General features: G+C 39.7%; 1 protein-coding gene across 1 annotated transcript; it reads right to left on the bottom strand.

Moving 5' to 3' along the window:
* Nucleotides 1-11,670: 11,670 nt before the first annotated feature.
* On the bottom strand, nucleotides 11,671-15,419 carry LOC135713111 (uncharacterized). Its single transcript, XM_065236222.1, has 2 exons — nucleotides 14,992-15,419; nucleotides 11,671-14,893 (listed from the first exon to the last, which is right to left on the bottom strand). Exons 1-2 carry the CDS (start codon nucleotides 15,417-15,419, stop codon nucleotides 11,671-11,673), a joined length of 3,651 nt encoding a protein of 1,216 aa, XP_065092294.1.
* Nucleotides 15,420-22,746: the final 7,327 nt, after the last annotated feature.

Below are 22,746 nucleotides of genomic sequence, written 5' to 3'. Positions count from 1 at the left end.
GACTGTAATGAACCGGAAATCATGTTGGGAAGGTCATTTTAGTGATTGCTTTTCCATTGAAAGTTGTTTCCATCTCTCCAAAGTCGGAAATGGAAAAAACTTCATTTTCGGTCCGCCACTCGATTGCGAAGGAAGTAGCAATTCCTGATTCCCACTGCTGGCGACGTTGATGGCTTCTTCTGGTAGTTCTCATCGAACTCTGGAAATGAAAAGAGAATGATAAATTACTATTAAACTGTATCTAATATACTATAAACAATATATCTACCTGCGAAAAAGTTGATCAATGATGGCTGCCGCGTTTTCTAAAAATGATTGTTGTCAAGTTTTTTTTCAACCAATAGTGAATAAAATTTAAACACTTGTGTTGAAAAATGGTTTTCTCTGGAAATGTCTAAATTCTATACACTTTTTTGCTATAAATTTCAACCAAGCTCCCAAAAGTGGTTAAAAAAATAGTCATCAATGCATAAACTCGTTTTTCCGTGTATTATATTTGTTATGGTTATTTTTCTTAACGACGTGTTAAGGAAATCATTCAAACCATTTGTGGAATAGTTCGATCACTTGGGTTATCGTTCGTTTATGGTATTTTTTTATTAGGGTCGTTACTGAGTTACAAAAAGTGATGGAAAAATAACGCTCATAATCGCTCCAGTGACGCGACTCGTCACCAAGTGACAAAAAAGTTATTCTAGTGACACTCATAATCGCTCCAAATCGACGGAACGATATCCGTTTGGCTGTTAATTGTCCGCGCTGGTTACTGCAGATGAAGCCGCTGATTTGACGGTGGGTTTTTTAGACAAACCTGAAGAGTCCTGCCCGCTGAAAGGGCGATTGGATTCAGAAGCCGGTTACGGATGTCGTTAGCGGACAATTCTCGCGTCAATTTTCAAATAAACAAATCTACATTGATCGATTCTCTTTATCGAATCTCTCTTTCTTAAATAACTTGGCTACAAAAACGTTTCCTGTAGTCTTTGTCGTTTTAAAAGCTAGATTTTTGCTTCTTCCATATAAGTATTAGTTGAAAATATTCGGAAATATCTTAACACGGCCTCGATTAAAAGAGAAAGTCGATGGAGATAATCGATCAATGTAGATAGGACCTATTAATAAGTGACGCGAGAATTTTTAGTCCTGTTCTTTTTTTATGCAAATGACATTTGTTGTGTATGTGTGTGTGTGTGTGTGTGTGTGATAGCGGAGAGAGCCAGATGTTGTTTTGGCTGCGTACTTGTTGAAAATCTCGGATTTTCTTTAATACCCCGAAATCGGGGTATTAAAGTGAAATCCGAGATTTAAATTGAGGATAATACGCCATGGTAATTAGCAAAATCGAGGATAATACGAGATTGGCGTATTATCCTCCATGGAGCTTACCGCTATAAGAGATTAAAAAAAAAGTAAAAAATCAACGTGTTGTTAATAATAGCATAGAGGGTCCCGAAGAAAATCATTATTTTTGGCTCACTCAGTACCAGAACAACGGTCCCAAGCAGTCCCAAGCTATTTCACTCACCCCTGCATGTTCTGCATGAATCCACACACCCCTGATGTTATCTGTCAAACTTTCATAGCGAATCAAAACAAACATAGTGTAGTAATAGAATTTCAACTAGTATAGGGTACGTTAATCGTTTGCTTGGGACCAATAGGCTACTAAAGTGGTGAGCCAATTTAAAATCGTTAGTTTCGTATTGATTGTTGATAATAGTCACTTATCAACCTTAATGTAAATCCGATCCGAATGATTCATTCCTGTATGCTAGATCGAGAAAGTGCGAACAAACGTCAAAAAACTAAATGGTAACCACACACAAGTTCTAATTTCAACGCTTTCAAGATGCATTTTACCGAAAAGGGGCTGTTCATAAACTACGTAGACAGCTTAGGGGAGGGGGTTGGCAATCATCCACGGCCCATACAATTTTTTTTTGTATGGACAATTTTCTACACAGGGGGAGGAGTGGGGCCATGAGACAAATTTTACTCATCGCTGAGTTCCTGCACTTTTGGCGATTATGAGTGAACTTAACTCAAATTTGGGTCGTTCTCATTCGCCGTGAATGTATTCGGCGGCGTGAAAGATTTTACTGCGGCGGCGGTTCAATTTCATCGGTGGCGGCGGCGGCGGCGATGGCGTGGCACGGTGGTGCACAGGTCTAGTCAGGACCAGGCATCAACATTATCTAATAAATGGTGATACTATCCCGAAAAAAAAATAACAACAAAAATACATTAAAAAACAATGTAACAATAAGACGAAAAATTGTTGTCTTAACAATGATTTATATTGTTACGTCTACAATAAATTTACCTTGATTTTTGTAGTACTAAACAGTAAATTTCATGGTAAATGGAAAATTTACAATAAAAAAGGGGGGGGGGGATTAAGTATCTTAACAATGAAATTTTCGAGATTTCCACATATAATTTTTGTTCATTAACAGTATATATTATTGTTATTTTACTGTTGGTTGGCGAATTTATTGATTAAAAAAAATAACAGTGTACTTTAGAGTGTATGTGTTGGCTAGACAGATCTACTTTATCGACTTTAAAAAAATCGAAAAAAAACATCGCTCCGGAAAGGGAAGGGGGTAGTATTATGTTTGTTACGGGTGAGTCCTTTTTTACTGGTTTTGGATTGAGATTCGATCCGGAACTTGTGAGAAATGCAGGCCAACTCCCCTGCACTCGATCTCCCTAGGTCACGTCTCTTTGGTGGTTGAGCGTCGTTGATAAGTTAATACATTCGACTGGAGAGAATCGCCCATGACGTATGCTTCCACCTGAGAATTCCTTCCTGATATCTTCAAGTGGTGGATTTTTTTATTATTATTGTATGATTATTGACTGCACGGAAAGGTCTGCATTAAGCGGGATTTAGATGAGGCAGGTGAGTTGAATTCAACTCAAACCGATCTGGTCGTAGGCGTTCAATTGACTTGGCAACGAATAGAGCCAGTCCGATATCGGTCAGCCAAACGATCTGTCAAAGCCAGACCCGCATAAGCGCGAACCATAAATTGACCTTACCGATAATGGTTATAAATTGTTTATAATCCCTGCTAAACTTCAACTGAAATGGTTATGGAACTTTACATGAACGTTTAATGATAAAGTTTTAACCTTAAGTATTATAGTTTTTTGGAAGTGGACCTTACAAATAATGGGTTGTTAAGAACCATTACCATTCAAAATTCTTGTTTTCTCCATACATTTTCGGAAAGAAAACTATACTAAAACCTTTTAACTTATGGTTTTAAAACATTAATGGTAATGGTTATGGTAACCAGTAAGGTCCATGAATGGTTTTGTAACATCGATCAACTTTATGTGGAATATATCGCGAATTGGTTGCCTGTAAATTACTGATTACCAATTCACGATATATTTCACGTAAAGTAGAGTGATAATACAAAACCATTAATGGACCTTACTGACTACCATAACCATAACCATTAATGTTCTCAAACCATAAGTAAAAACGTTTTAATATAGTTCTCTTTCCAAAAATGTACACAGAAATTCAAAACAACCCAAAATTAAGTTCTTTTCACTCATCTCCCATGTTCCGTACAATAAGCCAAATTTGGGTAAACCGGCTCAAAGTAGTTTGCATTTAAGCACGGCAAAAAAAATTACCCATCGCTAAGTAATTTTTAATTTTTTCTACCCAAAATTAAGTTCAATTAACTCAAATTTGGGTATATCGCATATTACTCAATTTTGGCTTCTTGTACGGAACTAGACGGTTGAGTCGAATCTTTCGTTCTATTTTTGACAACAATAGCGAGAGGAAATGAAACGGACAGAGGTCAAATAACTCAAATTTGAGTTTAAAAAACCCAAGCGGTGGGTAGTTTTGTTTTTCTGTGATGGAGAAAACAAGAATTTGGAATGGTAATGGTTCTTAACAACCTATTATTTGTAAGGTCCGCTTCCAAAAAACCATAACACATAAGGTTAAAACTTTATCACACAAACGTTCATGTAAAGTTCCATAACCATTTCAGTTGAAGTTTAGCAGGGATTATAAACAATTTATAACCATTATCGGTAAGGTCATGTGATGGTTCGCGTTTATGCGGGGAGCCATACGGGCAGCGCCTATTGGCGTTGACGGCGACTCTGTAACTCTTTACTCCTATGAGAAAATCCATAAGCAAACGTCAGACTGTGCGTGAAACATGGCGGACTTTGTACTATCCTTTCACTCCACCGAAAATTCCCATAAGAAACTGTCTATATTTGCTGGAAGAGCAAATTTTTCGACGGTGCCGTCAACGACAATCTTGATTACATTGGCAGTGTTGCTGACCCTCTCATAGTCTGCATGCTTCAATTAGATTTATTTTTATTGTTCGGTACGTAACCCACAATGAAAACACATCAATATTTAATGGAACAACAATTTTTATTGTAATAGAGTTGTTCATTATTGTTCATGATCGAATCATGTTAACAATAAAATAAATGAAAAATACGATAAAAATGATTGTAACAACATTTTATTATGTACCTTCATTGTACATCTAGGTAGCACTTTTGCCGTTTTCGGAAAGGAACAACATTATAACAATCATTTTTATTGTCGACAATAAATATTAATGTTAGAGCATTGTTTCCGCTGAAAATTTCACTGTAATTTTTTTTTTCGGGATCATCTATCAGATAGAGGCTTATCACAGTGATAGGTTTCTATTTGATAGAGTCTCTCTCAGTCTATCATGATAGAACCATAGAGGTAACTCTAAGACTAGAAGGTCCCGAAATAACGTGCTCAACTTTTTGGCTCAGCTCTGGTACTCTCTTCGGTCCCAAGCTAATCGATTCACCCCTCGAAACATAGGAAAAACCAATAACCCCTCATTTTATCTGCCAAACTTTCATAGCGAATCAAAACAAACATTGCGTAGTACTAGAATTTCGACTAGAATAGGGTACGTTAATCGTTTGCTTGGAACCAATAGGCTACTAAAGTGGTGAGCCAATTTAAAATCGTTAGTTTCGTATTGATTGTTGATAGAACCTCTATCCTAACTCTGATACTATCATGATAGAAAAAAAATGATAGATAGAATCAATGATGGGATAGGAGAGATAGATACAATATCATTTTCCATTGCTGTCATGATAAATGGTCCATCTGATAGTTGAACTATCACATGATAGAGATGGGAATTCTATCTGTATCAATGATAGTTCGAAATTATAAAGGCCGGCGCACAATAGATACGTTTTCGGGTTTTTTGACAGATAATGCATGGGCTAACTGTCAAAAAACCTGAAAACGTATCTATTGTGCGCCGGCCTTAATTTTTTTACTGCACAACGGACATTCCACCTCCTGGTCAACATAAAAAACATTCGAATCTTAATCAATATTTATATTTCGGACCGGGGACAAAGTGTAGATGCCAGAAATTGATTTCTGTTCTTACAGTATGGATATTTTAAGAACGAAGATGACGTGTAAATCTTAGACGCAATGTTCGCCATCATTTTTAAATCCAAGATGGCGGCTTCCGGTCACATTATTATTGAGAAATATTGTTGAATACCCTTCAATATGGGTATTTTTGGAATTGAGATGACGTCTATAGACCGAAAATCGATGTCCAGCGCCATCTTGAAATCCAAGATGGCGGCTACCGATTTCAGAAAAAGTGGGAAATACTGCTAAATACCCTTTAATATGGATATTTTCGGAATCGGGATGCCGTCTAGAGACCGACGTGATATTAATATTGTGAGGTTCCACCGGTTTTGTCGAGCTTGGAACACTCACACTAACTTTAGATTACTGGAGTCAGTAAAATTTTACTGGGTTTTTGAATTGCGGATCGCCCAGTAGTCATCACAGAAATAATTTGCATTACCGAACTGTCCGTAAAGTCAATCTGTCAAAAATAACTGTTCATTCAGTAATTGGTTCGAGTTGCGTATACTGGAAAACCCAGCAGTTTCTTTTTGTTTATTTTGCTGCAATTTAACTGAAAAGACAGTTATTTGGTTCATTATTATACCGTGTTACCCAGTTATATTAAAAGTAGTGAATTTGCAGTCATAAAAGCATGAATCCTGGTGCAATTCACCGTTTATAATATGCCAATTAATATGACGACTTAATCCCTTGACGTACCCCGGAATAGCGCGTCGACAGTGAAAGCAAACAATGCAAACATCCATTTCGTTAATCAAAATTTGTTGGAGATCAAGGAACTGCAAAAAGAGTAAATAATAATTGTTGGTACTAACGAAATAGTACCATAGAGGTAACTCTAAGACCACTGGGTCCCGAAGAAAATCATTATTATTTTTGGCTCACTCAGTACCAGAACAACGGTCCCAAGCAGTCCCAAGCTATTTCACTCACCCCTGCATGTTCTGCATGAATCCACACACCCCTGATGTTATCTGTCAAACTTTCATAGCGAATCAAAACAAACATAGTGTAGTAATAGAATTTCAACTAGAATAGGGTACGTTAATCGTTTGCTTGGGACCAATAGGCTACTAAAGTGGTGAGCCAATTTAAAATCGTTAGTTTCGTATTGATTGTTGATAGTACTTCAATTTCGCTGTCGAGCTTACTCAGTTCCGTCATGATATAATTCAAGTTTTAACAAAACCGCGCGATTAAACACTTGCTCCCGGATTTTACTGAAGCTAAAATGGCGGCGGGAATAAAATTGACAGTTTAGAGTTTTACAATTCGTGGTCGGTAAAACAAGGTGGCTATTTTGCTGACCAGTCGGTAAAAAAATAAAGACTACTTTGGGTACAGTAATTATTTTTGCTGACTTTTCGTGAAATCACGAAAATTTGGAAATTAACGACTTTCTCAGTAAATAAATATTCTGTGTTCAGTATTTTGCATCAAACGATACCGAAGTTCAGTTTTTGTTTTGCAGAACGTCGGTTATTCACCTGATTTAAACTGAATGTTCAGTAAAGCTTTCGTTTTACCGTGTAAGCCCAGTACAAAAAAAAACCGAACAACTAAATGCTCACACTAATCGAGTCAGTACGGTTTTACCGAGTTTTTGAATTGCGGAACTGTTCGGTAAAAGTTTAAAAATCTGTGGAAAATTTATTAATGAGAAAATTTGTTCTGAACTTGTACATACTTAGTTCTGTTAACCTCATTTAATGATAGAAAATAAAATTGATCGATTTCATTGATTCCTTACGGATAACGGTCATTTGAATTTTTACCGACTTTTTCAGCAATTCAAAAACCCAGTAAAAAATACTGACTCCTGTAAAAAAATCTTAGTGTGCTGGATTAGTGTGCTTGTTTGCGTGGGTTTCCGGACCCTCTACTTCGGTTTCGCCGCTTGCAGGCCGGTTAAGTTTGAAGATTGTGAACAAGAAGGAAAAAAAAAGACACGCTAAAAATTGATTACTCAGATTATGTATTGTTAAAATAAGTATGCTTTTGAATTTAATTTAAGCATACATATTTTTGTTGAAAACATGTTTTTAATTTACTTTGACCTATACATATTTTCGTTTAATAAACATATATATTTTTAACTTAAAAGAACAAAATTTGGTTCCGTGCAGCTTCCAATTTCAGAAAAAGTCGGAAATACTACGAAATACCCTTCAATATGGGTATTTCCAGAATCAGGATGACGTCTAAAACCCGTAAATCGTTTAATTGATAATCATAACACAGACAAACAGACATAACACTCGCAAGTTGTTCATCGAACAAGCATTTAACGGTCAATTTAAAAGTATCATAGTTGGTAGTACCGCCACCTGTGGCGCGCATAGTCAATTCCCTTGCGTTTGACGTTTGCACACTACCGCCATCTGTTCAGCGTACTACCTACCACAGTGTACTCAACAGATGGTGGTAATGTTTTAGCGACGATGTTTTACAGTGAAAAATATTCAATGTGTTATGTCTGTTTGTCTGTGATCATAATATCACAAACGTTCTCTCAAAAGATAGGGATGGATAATAACATCTCCATCATTGATAGGTTCGCTGCTGATAATATCACTCTCACTCCTATCAATGATAGGGATAGTACCATAGAGGTAACTCTAAGACCACTGGGTCCCGAAGAAAATCATTATTATTTTTGGCTCACTCAGTACCAGAACAACGGTCCCAAGCAGTCCCAAGCTATTTCACTCACCCCTGCATGTTCTGCATGAATCCACACACCCCTGATGTTATCTGTCAAACTTTCATAGCGAATCAAAACAAACATAGTGTAGTAATAGAATTTCAACTAGAATAGGGTACGTTAATCGTTTGCTTGGGACCAATAGGCTACTAAAGTGGTGAGCCAATTTAAAATCGTTAGTTTCGTATTGATTGTTGATAGTACCATAGAGGTAACTCTAAGACTAGAAGGTCCCGAAATAACGTGCTCAACTTTTTGGCTCAGCTCTGGTACTCTCTTCAGTCCCAAGCTAATCGATTCACCCCTCGAAACATAGGTGTTGGCGCTCGGCCAACGGGAATTGAAATAATATTCCGGTTTTTTAATAACTAGCGTGTATTAAAAAAATCCTACAATAGTGTAGCTAATTAGGCAATTTTCAAACATTGTACACAGTGGCTACTTACGTTTAGTGTTTTCAATTGTTGGTAAAACGACCTTTGTTCCTATTTTCCTGTCCTCTATATGTGTTTTTTGCTGTAATTCATTATATTAATAATCTATCTTTTCTGGTTTCAAATTTCTATTACCGTATACGGCAGCCCAGTTCGATTTCCACGATGTATAGTTCCACAAAGAGATTTTTACTCTAGTTTTAAGGTTAGCTTTAAGAGATTTTAACTGTAAGTTTTCAACTCAATGTTATGTTATAATTTACTGTTTACCGTAGCGTTACACTTAACTGTCGATATTAGAGTATAAGTAAATGTAATTCAGATTATAGTTCACTATTATATTAGCTTTTAATAATTGTAGTTTGTAAGAGATTGTAGGGTAATAAATTTGCACTTGACAAAATGACCTCAAAACGCACGCCACACTGCTCCCGTTCGTTGTCAGTAGCTTGACAGTTGTCATCAACCGCGAGCTGGTGATAAAAATCATTTCGATGGGAATGCACGGTTGATCTAACCCAGGTGGTGAGGCGCGCCGACCGAGGGGTTGCCACACTCCCCCCAGGGTACGCCAAGACCTTGGTTTACCTCCTCATCGCGACGAACCTGAAGGACGGCCAGCTTTGTCGCCGGACGTTCGTAGATGCCCGTCTGGGTCTGAACCGCCGCTGACCTCACCTGTGCGTCTTTACCCTTGTTGACTGAGATGACCCTTCCCTTAGGCCAACAGTTCCGGGGTAATCCAGAATCGACTACTACCACAATATCGTTCACTTCAATCGGCTTGACCTCGTTGAACCACTTTGTTCGCTTGGTTAGGTCCGGCAGGTAGTCTCGTACCCATCGTCTCCAAAAAATATTCGCCTCTACCTGTGATGCACACCATGACCGTCGTAGAACCAACAATCAATACGAAACTAACGATTTTAAATTGGCTCACCACTTTAGTAGCCTATTGGTCCCAAGCAAACGATTAACGTACCCTATTCTAGTTGAAATTCTATTACTACACTATGTTTGTTTTGATTCGCTATGAAAGTTTGGCAGATAACATCAGGGGTGTGTGGATTCATGCAGAACATGCAGGGGTGAGTGAAATAGCTTGGGACTGCTTGGGACCGTTGTTCTGGTACTGAGTGAGCCAAAAATAATAATGATTTTCTTCGGGACCCAGTAGTCTTAGAGTTACCTCTATGGTAGAACCACTGCACTATCGTCGAACACCGTGGATGGTTTGAGACCACTGGAGGAACCCAGCAGGAAATGGTTGGGTGTCAATACAGGAGCACCTGGATCCTCCACTGGAACGTACGTAAGCGGACGGGAATTAATGATATTTTCCACTTCGATCAGCATATTGCGGAGACTTTCGTCGGTTGGATTTCGCCCTGGTTTCATCGCTGAGAGATTTTTCTTCACCGACTGTATTAGCCTTTCCCAGGCTCCTCCCATATGGGGAGACGCTGGAGGAAGAAATGTCCATTCCGTCTCGGGACTGACTATCTCCTTGATTAACATCTCCTGGTCCATCTCCGTGAGCGCCGCCTCAAGATCCTCATTCGACACAACAAGTTCCTTGCTTGCTGCCGTAAAGTTTGTGCCTCGATCACTATAGATCTTTCTCGGTACGCCTCGCCGTGCCATAAAGTTTCTCAATGCCATTACGCACGAATTCGCACTAAGCGAATGTGCAATTTCAATATGTACCGCCCGTATAGTCATGCATGTTATAAGCACACCCCACCGCTTTTCAGTTCTACGCCCTACCGCCACCAACAAAGGACCGAAATAATCAATGCCAATGAACGAAAACGGCCGCGTGAATGCCGCCAGTCTTGCTTCAGGAAGGTCGCCCATAGGAGGTGGACGTGGGACAGCCCTTAGGTTTTTGCATTCCTGACAGCTTGCTCTTACTCGTTGAAATAGCTGCCTGATCTTCGGGATCCGGAATGTTTGCCGCAACTCGTTCACGACGGTAGTGTGGTTTTGATGATGGTACCGCTCATGATGATCCTTTACTACACGGAGAGAAAACTATGGCTTCAATCAAATTTCCATTTTGAAAATTGCACAAACATATCTTTATTTTATCCTGACAAACTTTGATGTTTGAAATAAACTAAAATGTGAGGTTGTTTATTGTTTCTGTTTCCAACCTAAATTCAACAAACATTTGTTTTAAATAACCATAATGTTGGTTGTTTGATTTTGACAGCTGATAAAACATAGGTAAATTCAAACAAATCATATAGTTAATTCCAAACAAAGTTTAGTTCAATGCCAATTAACTCGTTGCTTGAAATAAGCAACGAAATGCTACAAGTAACCAACGATCTCGTTTGATACAACCAAAATTTTTTTTATTACCCCTGTATTTTAGTGTTTTCTTTTATATATCTAGACTGCCGATGTAAGCAAAACAGTCGTATTCCGTAGATCATGGACAGTTGAAGATTTTACTGGGATTTATTTTATTAATTAGACATGAGATATTCCTTGGCAAATACAATAATGTTTTTATCATATACATTTCTGTTTCTGTTCTAAGTTTTGTAATAGCTACTTTTTCGTAATCCGGATGTAAAAAGATAACTTCGCAAGATAAAAGTTTTACCATAATGCTGCAGCAGCCTCCTAGATCAGTAGCAAGTCATTCAAATCGTCTTTTGTAAATGGTTTTCTTCTCGAACAGTGGACTACCTTTACCGAAAACATATTTTCTTGCCTTGAGGTAGATTATTTAGGCGAGTATTCACTAATTTCACTGAAATTTAAACACATTACCTTGTGTAAATGCGACTTGCGATTGAAAACGATTTAGATGCAGCCAGCAAACATACAATTTCAAGCAAAACAAATCGAAGATAAAAGCAAATGTTTGAAAATAACTATAACCTTAGTTTGAATCAACCAAAATTTATGTTGAGACAATACGGTTATATGGGTAGAAACCAGGTGATAAAGTCGTTTATTTCGAATTAACTCACTGGTTTACAACAAACAAATATTGACTTTGATTCAACAAGAATATTAGTTTGAATTTCAACCATATTTTTTGTTGTTTCAAACTAGACTCATTATTCTCCGTGTATGAGCCATGTGACATGATGATCTTTCGGGAGAATTATTGGATTCCTAGCGTCCATGGAAGCGTTCTCGCATGCGTTGATCCTGCCATGCATCCGAAGTACCTTCTGCTCATCCATGAAAGGGTTCAGTACGTAGATCGTACTCGACGTTTGCAACGCCTTGCTGGCAGCACCCGCGCTAAGGACACTTATCTCGTCTGGAAAGGCTTCTGCCTGAGCAAGTCGAAGCAAATAGTTAGTTGCATGCTTCAGTTCCTCAGCTGATAGCGGACCAGTGATGCGTTCTGTGTTATTCGCGTTGCTGCGCATGTTGCGTGAGGCTCTAAATATTGTAGCTGTGACTCGTAACAGGCGCCCCCAACAAGAATATTCACGAACGTTGATGATTGGTTGAGGTTGCACCTGATGGTAGAAGAGATTTGCACGGAGTTCTTCATGGGTGCCAGCTTCACGGTACGGATTAGATGGCCAGCGGTCTTGACGTTCCCACAAATAACTGGGTCCTTTGAACCACCGGCTATCTTCGGTGAGGTTTGGCATACCCTGCCACTTGGTAGCATCGTCAGCAACATTTTCCTTCGACCGCTTGTAACCCCAGTCTGCTATGTTCGTTGTTTCCAGAATTTCACTGATGCGGAATGCAACGAATTGCGAATACCGCCGATGATCTGACCGGATCCAGCACAGGACGTCACGCGAGTCGCTCCAGAAAAACCGCTGATGAACCTTGAACGACAAGGACTTCGTAATCCTATCAGCCAACCTGACTCCGATGACCGCGGCCTGTAACTCCAACCTCGGTATGGACACAAACTTGAGGGGAGCCACCCGAGTCTTCGCACCTACGATAGCACATTCCACAGTGCTGCCCTGCTCAAAACGTAGATAAACGACCGCTGCGTAGCCTGACAGGCTTGCGTCGACAAACGTGTGCAATTGGATGTTCGTGTGTGGACTCAGTTCCGTCAAGGAACGGTAACAGCGAGGTATGCTGATGTCCTGCACCTTCGGTAGAATCTCCAACCATTTCTCCCATTTTTCGTTGAGACTTTCCGGAATCACGTCATCCCATCCGATGCCAGCTCGCCAAACTTCTTGGAAGAGAACCTTCAGGTAGATGAGCACGTTCGATATCAGTCCTAGCGGATCAAAGACAACCATTAACGTCCGTAGAACCTCCCGCTTCGTCGGTTTGCGTTTACCTTCGAGCAGCTCCCGGTCATGCTTTGGTGAAAGCTTGTAGGTGAACGTGTCGGTAGACGTACACCACCACATACCCAAAACCTTCTCTGTTCCCAGTTCCATCGTGAGATTTAAGCTCTTCTCGTTGGTCTTCTCTTCCTTCATCGCCTCCACGACTGCAGGTGAGTTGGAAATCCAGTTTCGCATATCGAACCCAGCATGAGTGTGCACGAATTTTACATCCCTGGCGAGCTGAATGGCCTCCTGTTCTGATTCGACGCTCACCAGCATGTCGTCCACATAGTGTTGCTTGGTGATCGCTTGAGCGGCTGCAGGATATTCTCGTTCAAACTTGCGGGCGTTGAGGTTTTTCACGTATTGTGCGCAGCTTGGCGAACAGCAGGTACCGAACGGCATAACTTGTGTCACGTAGATGCTTGGGTCACCAGACGAGTCGTCGCACCAGAGCACTCTGAGACAATGCTGATCCTTCTTGCACATGAACACCTGCAAGTACATCTCCCTGATGTCACCACTGAGCCCCACTAGGAATTCTCGGAACCGGTAGAGAACGTAGTCGAGCGGTGTGAGAAGGTCCGGCCCTGTCAGGAGCATTGAGTTCAGTGAAACACCGTTGGTTTTAGCTGCTGCATCCCACACGATTCTCACCTTTCCGGGTTTGTTTGGGTTGAACACCGGGAACAATGGCAGATACCACACCCGCTCTTGTGAAGTTTGCAACTCCTCGTCGGAAAGTTTCCTGATGTACCCTTTCAGTCGGTAATCTTCGATCTTCTCTCGCAATACTTCCGCTAGATCCGGCTGCTTCTTCATTCTAGCCTCCAAGCAATGGAAACGCCGTAAAGCTGCCGGTTTGCTGTTGGGTAACTTGATGTCGTCGAACTTCCATAGAAGGCTAACTTGGTATCGACCGCTTTCCTTCTGGGTGGCTGACTCCAGTATTCGCTGCGCGCGCTGTTCTGCGTTAGAGATGAGAAGCTTTTCCGACTTGTAGATCCCAAGCCCATCCAGAGAGAAGTAGTCACGTACAGCTTGCTGCAACATTTCATCGGACCGCTCGCTGCATGGGCAAGTCTGGACGCTGTGGTTGTGGTGTCCCACTAGAGCTTCTCCGGTATCCGCACCTCCGTGGACGATCCATCCAAGACGCGTTTTCGTTGCGATTGGTTCGTACATCTTTCCTTCCCTTCCCTTGAGTGGTAATGTGAGGTTGGCGTTATCGATTCCGATCAAGATTCGTGGTTGAATATTTTTATAAGACTCGATCGGAATACCCTGCAGATGAGAATATTTTTCACTCAGCTTTCGCATATCTACGGACTGATGGAACAGATCCAGGCTAGCAACAGTATGAGCTCCTGCGAGGCGATATTTCTTCTGTATCTGTCCTGTTCCGGAAATCTCAAGGTCCAACTTTAGTGAATCACTCTCCATTCGCCTCTTGTTGCCAGTCCACTTGAGGCATAACGGTTCCGATTTTCCTTGTAGCTTCAACTCCTGCACTATCGATGAATCCACAAGTGTGAGTGACGACCCATCGTCCAGGAACGCAAAGTTCTTGATGGACTTACCCGGTCCATGGATGATAACCGGCGCTACTCGGAAAAGTCCTTTGTTTGTGAATTTGTGATGAGCATTGCATTCACGAACGGAAGTGTTTTGCGCAATTGTAGCGGAGTTCTCGCCCGAAGCTCTGGAAACGTTGGTGGCAGCTCCATCACGTTGGTTGTTGTGGAGAAGTTGATGGTGTTTAAATGTACACCCATTCTTCCCGCAAACTTGCTTGTATTTACACGTACCGTTGTGTTTCCGGAGGCACTTCCGGCATAACCCGAACTCCTTCACCGCAGCCCACCTGGCGTTGTACCCCAATTCACTGAAACGGTGACACTTATCCAGATTTGGACAGCTGCCCTTGCATACCACACACGTCTTGGAGTCGGAGCCGGCTGGGCCACTCTTCACTTGATGATGCAGTTTGTCTTCCAGCTTGCAGGACGTCTCTCCACTGTGCGCGTTGAGGAAGGCGAGGGTTTCTTGTTACCACGCAATGGTTTTGACTCGCTGATTTGTAAATTTGCGATCGGGCACACTACTTCCGCTAACTCGTACAGCCACTTCGAAAATGCCTCGAGATTCACCCGTGGTATAGTTCGACGATGTTTAGCCCATTCCACTTTGAACCCTGAAGGAAGCTTATCCACAAGTTCATGCAACAGGGCAACGTTGTACGAATACTCCTCCAATTGGCATGCGTCGATCGTAGCACACAGGTTCTGCACAGCCAGCGAAAACTCGATGAGTGTATCCAACCCTCGATCCAACCTATCCGCTTTCGGAGCTGGAGTAGCATGGATCTTGGTCACCATATTCTGCACGATAATCTCTGGATTTCCGTACAGCATCTTCAGAGTAGATATAATTCCCAGAACGTTGGCAGGATGCATCAATCTACACTTAACCGCTTCGTAAGCCTTCCCTTTTAGACACTTCTGCAGGCGTATCAGATTCTCCTCTTGCGTATAGCCACACATGGTGGTCGTTGTTGTAAACGTTGAGTAAAACAACGGCCATTCTTCCGGAGTTCCGCTGAATTGGGGGAGTTCTCGCGAAACGGCTTGGTGAGCGGCGACTTGATTACGTGTCAAGTTGTTGTCATCGTCCATCGTCAATAGCTATCCTATTGTCCGATCGCTCTTTCTCCCCATCGGTCATCGAACCATTCTCGTTGATCATCTCCTTCAACAGCTCGTGTCGTTTGCGCATGTATTCGCGTCGGTGTGCTTCTTCTGCTTCCTGTACTTTCCTATCTTCGTCCAGAATTTGCAACTCCAACTTCAACTGCCTCTGCTTGGTGGACCTTCTGGAACTTGCTTCGGAATACTGGCTCGTGTTATCCTCCAAAACTTGTTGCTTGGTTTTCAGAGGATTCTCTGGATGCAGTGGCTCCGGTAGCTGTTTTCGAAGTCTTTCCCTTGGGACGGTCGTTGGTACAACATGACTGGGCGTTGGTGGCACGGTGCTGGGCACTGACGGAATAGGCTGAGCGAAACTTGATGGCACTGTATAACATGACCCGTTGTTCACTCCCGAAAACGAAGCGTACGAACTTGACAGACGATACGACGATATTGGTGGTATTGACATAGGGCAATTAATTTGCATTGACTGATTGGGTGGCATCAAATAATAAGGTGACATATACGACTGGGGTGGCATGAGCGAGTGGGGTGGCATTAGTGAGTGGAATGGCATTGGCACATTTTGCATGAATGGAGGACATAGTGTATTTGGCGGAAAAATCACGGATGATGTGACGGATGTGCTCGTCATTACATCGGATGAGGAGTTCAACGGAATCATGCTGGTAGTACTCACCGGGCAGGTGACGCATGTACTTACGGGTGGCACCGGAGGAGGAATAGGTTCCGTCGATTCCTTGTTCTTGGCTTGCTGCTTCTCTTGGCAGACCGAGCAGAGCCAATCTTGATTCTCGACGTCCTGATTCACCCCCACACAGTCGTAGTGGTACCAGTCGTCACACTTGTCGCACTGGACCATTCGGGAGTCATCCGTTCCGTTGCACGCCTTGCAGGTTTCCGGCATTGCCGCATCGGAACTGGTACTAGTCGCTTCCGATTCACTCCGCTTCGACATCGTTATCCGGACGGGGATAAACGATTTTTTTAAGATGTTGGCGCTCGGCCAACGGGAATTGAAATAATATTCCGGTTTTTTAATAACTAGCGTGTATTAAAAAAATCCTACAATAGTGTAGCTAATTAGGCAATTTTCAAACATTGTACACAGTGGCTACTTACGTTTAGTGTTTTCAATTGTTGGTAAAACGACCTTTGTTCCTATTTTCCTGTCCTCTATATGTGTTTTTTGCTGTAATTCATTATATTAATAATCTATCTTTTCTGGTTTCAAATTTCTATTACCGTATACGGCAGCCCAGTTCGATTTCCACGATGTATAGTTCCACAAAGAGATTTTTACTCTAGTTTTAAGGTTAGCTTTAAGAGATTTTAACTGTAAGTTTTCAACTCAATGTTATGTTATAATTTACTGTTTACCGTAGCGTTACACTTAACTGTCGATATTAGAGTATAAGTAAATGTAATTCAGATTATAGTTCACTATTATTTTAGCTTTTAATAATTGTAGTTTGTAAGAGATTGTAGGGTAATAAATTTGCACTTGACAAAATGACCTCAAAACGCACGCCACACTGCTCCCGTTCGTTGTCAGTAGCTTGACAGTTGTCATCAACCGCGAGCTGGTGATAAAAATCATTTCGATGTGAATGCACGGTTGATCTAACCCAGGTGGTGAGGCGCGCCGACCGAGGGGTCGCCACAATAGGAAAATCCACTAGCCCCTCATTTTATCTGTCAAACTTTCATAGCGAATCAAAACAAACATTGTGTAGTAGTAGAATTTCGACTAGAATGGGGTACGTTTATCGTTTGCTTGGGACCAATAGGCTAGTCAAGTAGTGAGCCAATTTAAAATCGCTAGTTTGGTATTGATTGTTGATAGTACCCTCTATCATCTATCTATCATTTTTTTCTATCACTGATACACACGCTATTTCAAAACTACCCAAATTTGGGTATAATCCACTCAGATATGTCAAAACTGAACCTACTCAAAAATGGGTAAACTGTGTTGGGAGTGACTAGTTGACAAATGAACAACGTCGATCGGATTCATATCAACACGGACAGAAAATTGTTTGCATTGAACCAAACAAAACTTTAGTTGTATTTGAACAAACAATTCCGGTTGAAATTATATTGCATTTTGTTGTTTCAATAATACTTATTCATATTAATTCAAAATAGGATTCTTTTTGTTTTAATAAGCCACTTTTCAACTGCAACTATTGTAAAAATAACTATATTCTATTATTAATCCAACAATAGCATTTATTTGCTGTGTCCGTTCCCCGGGCCATGAATGCAAAAATAACTACCAACCATTCCCTCGTTTTCACCCGGAAAAAAATGTAAACAATAACAAAACTTGTGAATTTCGGGAAATAAGTGCAAAATTTCCGAAAATCTTGAGACTTGAGGTAAGTAAGTATGCTGCAGTTTGAGCTGCAGTTGCTAAATATAATCAATTTTTTTCCTTGATTTTTTTCCGTCGATCTTGTTTTCCGTACTGAGTATCAATGCTCCTGACGCCAGGAAGGCAGCTCCCACACCTGGACCCTACATATCGACCCAGACTAATTAACTGGGGACCAACGGCTTTACTTCCCTTCCGAAGGATGATCAGTGAAATAGAAAACAAAACATAAAAAAATTGATCATATTATTTGAATCAATAAACATATTTTTATTTCTACTGCATGAATTGTCAGACTTCATAAAATAAATATGATTGCATCAACAAGAAATCTCTTTTAAAAACAAACATATTTTTGTTGATGACCCAGCTCCTAAATTTGACAGCTTACGTCAAAACCATGAAAGCTCTTGTAAATTCGAAAAGATTTTCTTTTTGATTTAACAATCCATGGGTTTTGAGGAACAAAAATACTGGATTGTTGAAACAATAATGATTTCTTTTTGCAGCCAAAACAAAATGAAATTTTTTTGTTGATTTTACGTCAAATATTATTACCATAGAGGTAACTCTAAGACCACTGGGTCCCGAAGAAAATCATTATTATTTTTGGCTCACTCAGTACCAGAACAACGCAGGCATAACATTTGATAACGGCACAAAAGCATTTGTAAACAAACTTTCTAAGGCCCTTTACACGCGAACCAAAGTACGCCCACGCAAACCAATACCATTTTCGGAAAGGTGATAGTTGCTCCTATCCGATCATGTTGTTGGTTTGCGTGGGCGTACTTTGGTTCACGTGTAAAGGGCCTTAGAAAGATTGTTTACAAATGCTTTTGTGCCGTTATCAAATGTTATGCCTGAACGGTCCCAAGCAGTCCCAAGCTATTTCTCTCACCCCTGCATGTTCTGCATGAATCCACACACCCCTGATGTTATCTGTCAAACTTTCATAGCGAATCAAAACAAACATAGTGTAGTAATAGAATTTCAACTAGAATAGGGTACGTTAATCGTTTACTTGGGACCAATAGGCTACTAAAGTGGTGACCCGAAAAAAAATAACAACAAAAATACATTAAAAAACAATGTAACAATAAGACGAAAATTATTGTCTTAACAATGATTTATATTGTTACGTCTACAATAAATTTACCTTGATTTATGTTGTACAAAACAATAAATTTCATGGTAAATGGAAAATTTACAATAAAAAAGGGGGGTTGTTAAGTATCTTAACAATGAAATTTTCGTGATTTTCCCATATAATTTTTTTTCAATAACATTATATATTATTGTTATTTTACTGTTGGTTGGCGAATTTATTGATTAAAAAAATAACAGTGTACTTTAGAGTGTATGTGTTGGCTTGACAGATCTACTTTATCGACTTTAAAAATAAATCGAAAAAATAAAACTTTGCCCCGGGAAGGGAAGGGGGTGGTATGTCTGTTACGGGTGGTCCTTTTTTTTACTGGTTATGGATCGAGATTCGATCCGGAACTTGTGAGAAATGCAGGCCAACTCCCCTGCGCTCGATATCCCTAGGTCACGTCTCCTTGGTGGTTTAGCGTCGTTGATAAGTTAATGCATTCGACTGGAGAGAATCACCCATGAAATATGCTTCCACCTGAGAGTTCCTTCCTGACATCTTCAAGTGGTGGAATTTTTTATTATTATTGTATGATTATTGACTGCACGGACAAGGTCTCCATTAAGCTTTAGAGAGGGCCTAGGATAAGATATGAGCGGACACGGACTGCCTGGTTTTGAGCCAAACGAACTGTCAAAGCCAGAGATACGAGCAGCGCCTATCTTAATTACATTGGCAGTGTTGCTGACCCTCTCATAGTCTGCATGCTTCAATCAGATTTATTTTTATTGTTCGTGAAGTAACCCACAATGAAAATACACCAATATTTAATGTAACAACAATTTTTATTGTAATAGAGTTGTTCATTATTATTCATGATCGAATCATGTTAACAATAAAATAAATGAAAAATACGATAAAAATCATTGTAACAACATTTTATTATGTACATTCATTGTACAGCTAGGTAGCAGTTTTGCCGTTTTCGGAAGAGTACAACATTATAACAATCATTTTTATTGTCGACAATAAATATTAATGTTAGAGCATTGTTTCCACTGAAAATTTCACTGTAATTTTTTTTTCGGGGAGCCAATTTAAAATCGTTAGTTTCGTATTGATTGTTGTTATTACGTTTAAAATATTTTTTTCTGCGTGAACGATGTTCATTTGTCAACTTGTCACTCCCAACACGGAACCGAATTTTGTTCATTTAATTCAAAAATAAAAATGTTCATTCTATAAACATATGAATAATTCAAAATAAATTAAAACCATGTTTGCAACAAAAATAAATGTATTTAATTAAAGTCAGAAGCATGTTTATTACATATCAAGAGCAAATTTTCATTATGTCGTAAGTAACATTCGCACCAATCCGAGAAAAATAAAGTTTAGTTTTGATGACCGAAAAGTTATTCCTATTTCCAAGTAAACACATATCATCTCATAGTGATAGCAATGTTTAACATATTTAGCAGGGTTTTAATCATACAAATGCAAATCGCTAGCTTTCATGCTAAAAAATACTGGTTTTTGAGTCAAAAGTTATTATACGTCGTTTGGTGGCCCCTATTGTTACTTAAGTCAAAGTGTATTTACCAGGATATTCGGGAGAATTATCAATTACGTCTCCTTACGTGCAGCCCATTCATCATTTTAGGACCACCGAAATCATCTTAGCAACAAACAGTTCGATTTATTCACTTTAATAATGAGAAAGCGAAACGACGAAAGTACACTTTTCACGGGTTTCTCAGCGCTGTTATCTCCATTATCTCCATAGAAATTGGGTGACTTAAGTAACATCGAAAACTATTTTGATCGGAAGGTGATTACGTCAAAAAGCAATTTGGCTGGCAAATAAATTTAAAAATGGGATTTGATCCTATATTCGGACAGTATATAGTGTAATAGCAGGAGAATCGATTGACACTGATAGCTCGACTTTGTTTACCTTTGTTACATTCGACGTAATGAAAATTTGCTCTTGATATAGAATTTGGGTAAACGATTTTTAGCGTGCCCTGCATTTTTTCCTTCTTGTTTACATTCGGAAAAAAAATTCCCCAGCTTTGCCAATCAACAGGAAAACGGCCCGCAACAAAACCGAAGTCATGGATGCGGAAACCCACCTAGGTAAGTATCTTAACAAAGGGAAACGAAAATCAGAAATGGATTTTGAATCTATTCCGGATCCTCCAGCCCCTCTGAAAAAGTAATTTCTTCCTGTTTGCTTCGAGCTTTTGTCTTCGATCTTCTCTCCTGCCACAAGCAGATCCGAAACATGCTCCTCATTTACACCTGCCTGGTGTTCTTGCTCTTTCCGTAATTGCTCCAACTTCATCCGCTCATTTTCCATTCGCTTCGAAACTTCAGCAAGCTTTATCATATTCACACAATCCTGACTCGACTGATTAATTTGTTGGATCAACTTCTTACTAAAATCAGTGCTGCATTCATCCTCCTTCCTTACCGAACTCAACGGTTTCTCATCATCCTCACCTTCTTCCGATTCCTGCATTTCCAATCCTACATTGCAACGGGCATTGCAATCAAACTGAATTCGGGATCTTCCTGCAGATCGTTTTTTCATCTCTTGGCAATCCATTTTTCTGCTTTATCTTACATTCAAATGCTAATATAATTTAAAATTAAGTATGTTTCTTTCAAACATAAGAAGCGTGTTTAAAATAAATATATTTATTTTTGTTCGCACACACTCGCTCAATGTTACTCAAAAGTGAGTAACTTCTACTCAGTTTGGTATTTTTGAACAAAATGTCAAAATCTGAGTAACATTGATTGAGCAAAGACTACTAGATTGAACTAGCATTTTGACCAAATGTACACACAAAAAACAAAAATTGTTGCTATAAAAATAATGCAATTTCAAAATGAAAGTTTCCCAAATTTCGTTGTTTTAACTGTGAAAATTTTCAAAATGAAAGTTATATCTTTGGTTTGAAAGTTTTTCTTTCACTTTGGACTTGTGATTTTAAAAGTGCATTATGTTTTTATAAAAGTTGTTCAACTGTCAAAAATACCTGTTCATAGCAAAGTTTTTGGCAGCACTGAAGCTCTGAACCCAACTTTATTTGCCGCCAAAATTGAATTTGAGTGGACCAGACGAAGTAAAAAAAAAAGCATTTTACGGTGGAATCAGTGTACGAAAACTACCTCCAATCGATGCTGATGACATTTATGAAAGTCTTCACCATTCTGCTGGATATTGCTACGGTGAATGTTCCACTTTTGAGGTATGCAATGGTTGTGGCTTGTATTTCAAAGGTTGTATTTTTGTTTTTGTAGATTCCTTATCGTCAGTTCATGGAGAACAATGTTGCTCCAGCAGGAAGACGTCGTCAAGAATGCCGTTTCCATGGAGTGATATTGGGATAAGCACTCTTCGTAATCATCGCCTTTTATTTTGTTTATCGTCATTTTGAACGAGGAAAATTCCGAAAATGCCGTGGACCCGAGGTTGGACCGAATACCTTCTTTTGTTTCGGACCAAAATTTGCTCTGGTTCGGACCAAATTTGCTCTGGTAATTTTAACAATGGATGATTTTGTTTTTTGTTTATAAAATATATGAATAAACATTATTTTTATTTTTGTAAATCATGTAAATATGAGTACCCAATTTTATTTAAATTTTGAAAACTATTAATCTGAAAATATTTC

This window comes from Ochlerotatus camptorhynchus, unplaced genomic scaffold (genome assembly GCF_037179485.1).
Source record: "Ochlerotatus camptorhynchus isolate MF236.1 unplaced genomic scaffold, CSIRO-AGI_Acam_v1.1 ptg000538l, whole genome shotgun sequence".
Taxonomy (NCBI): domain Eukaryota; kingdom Metazoa; phylum Arthropoda; class Insecta; order Diptera; family Culicidae; genus Ochlerotatus; species Ochlerotatus camptorhynchus.
This window is presented reverse-complemented; position numbering and strand designations above follow the sequence as displayed.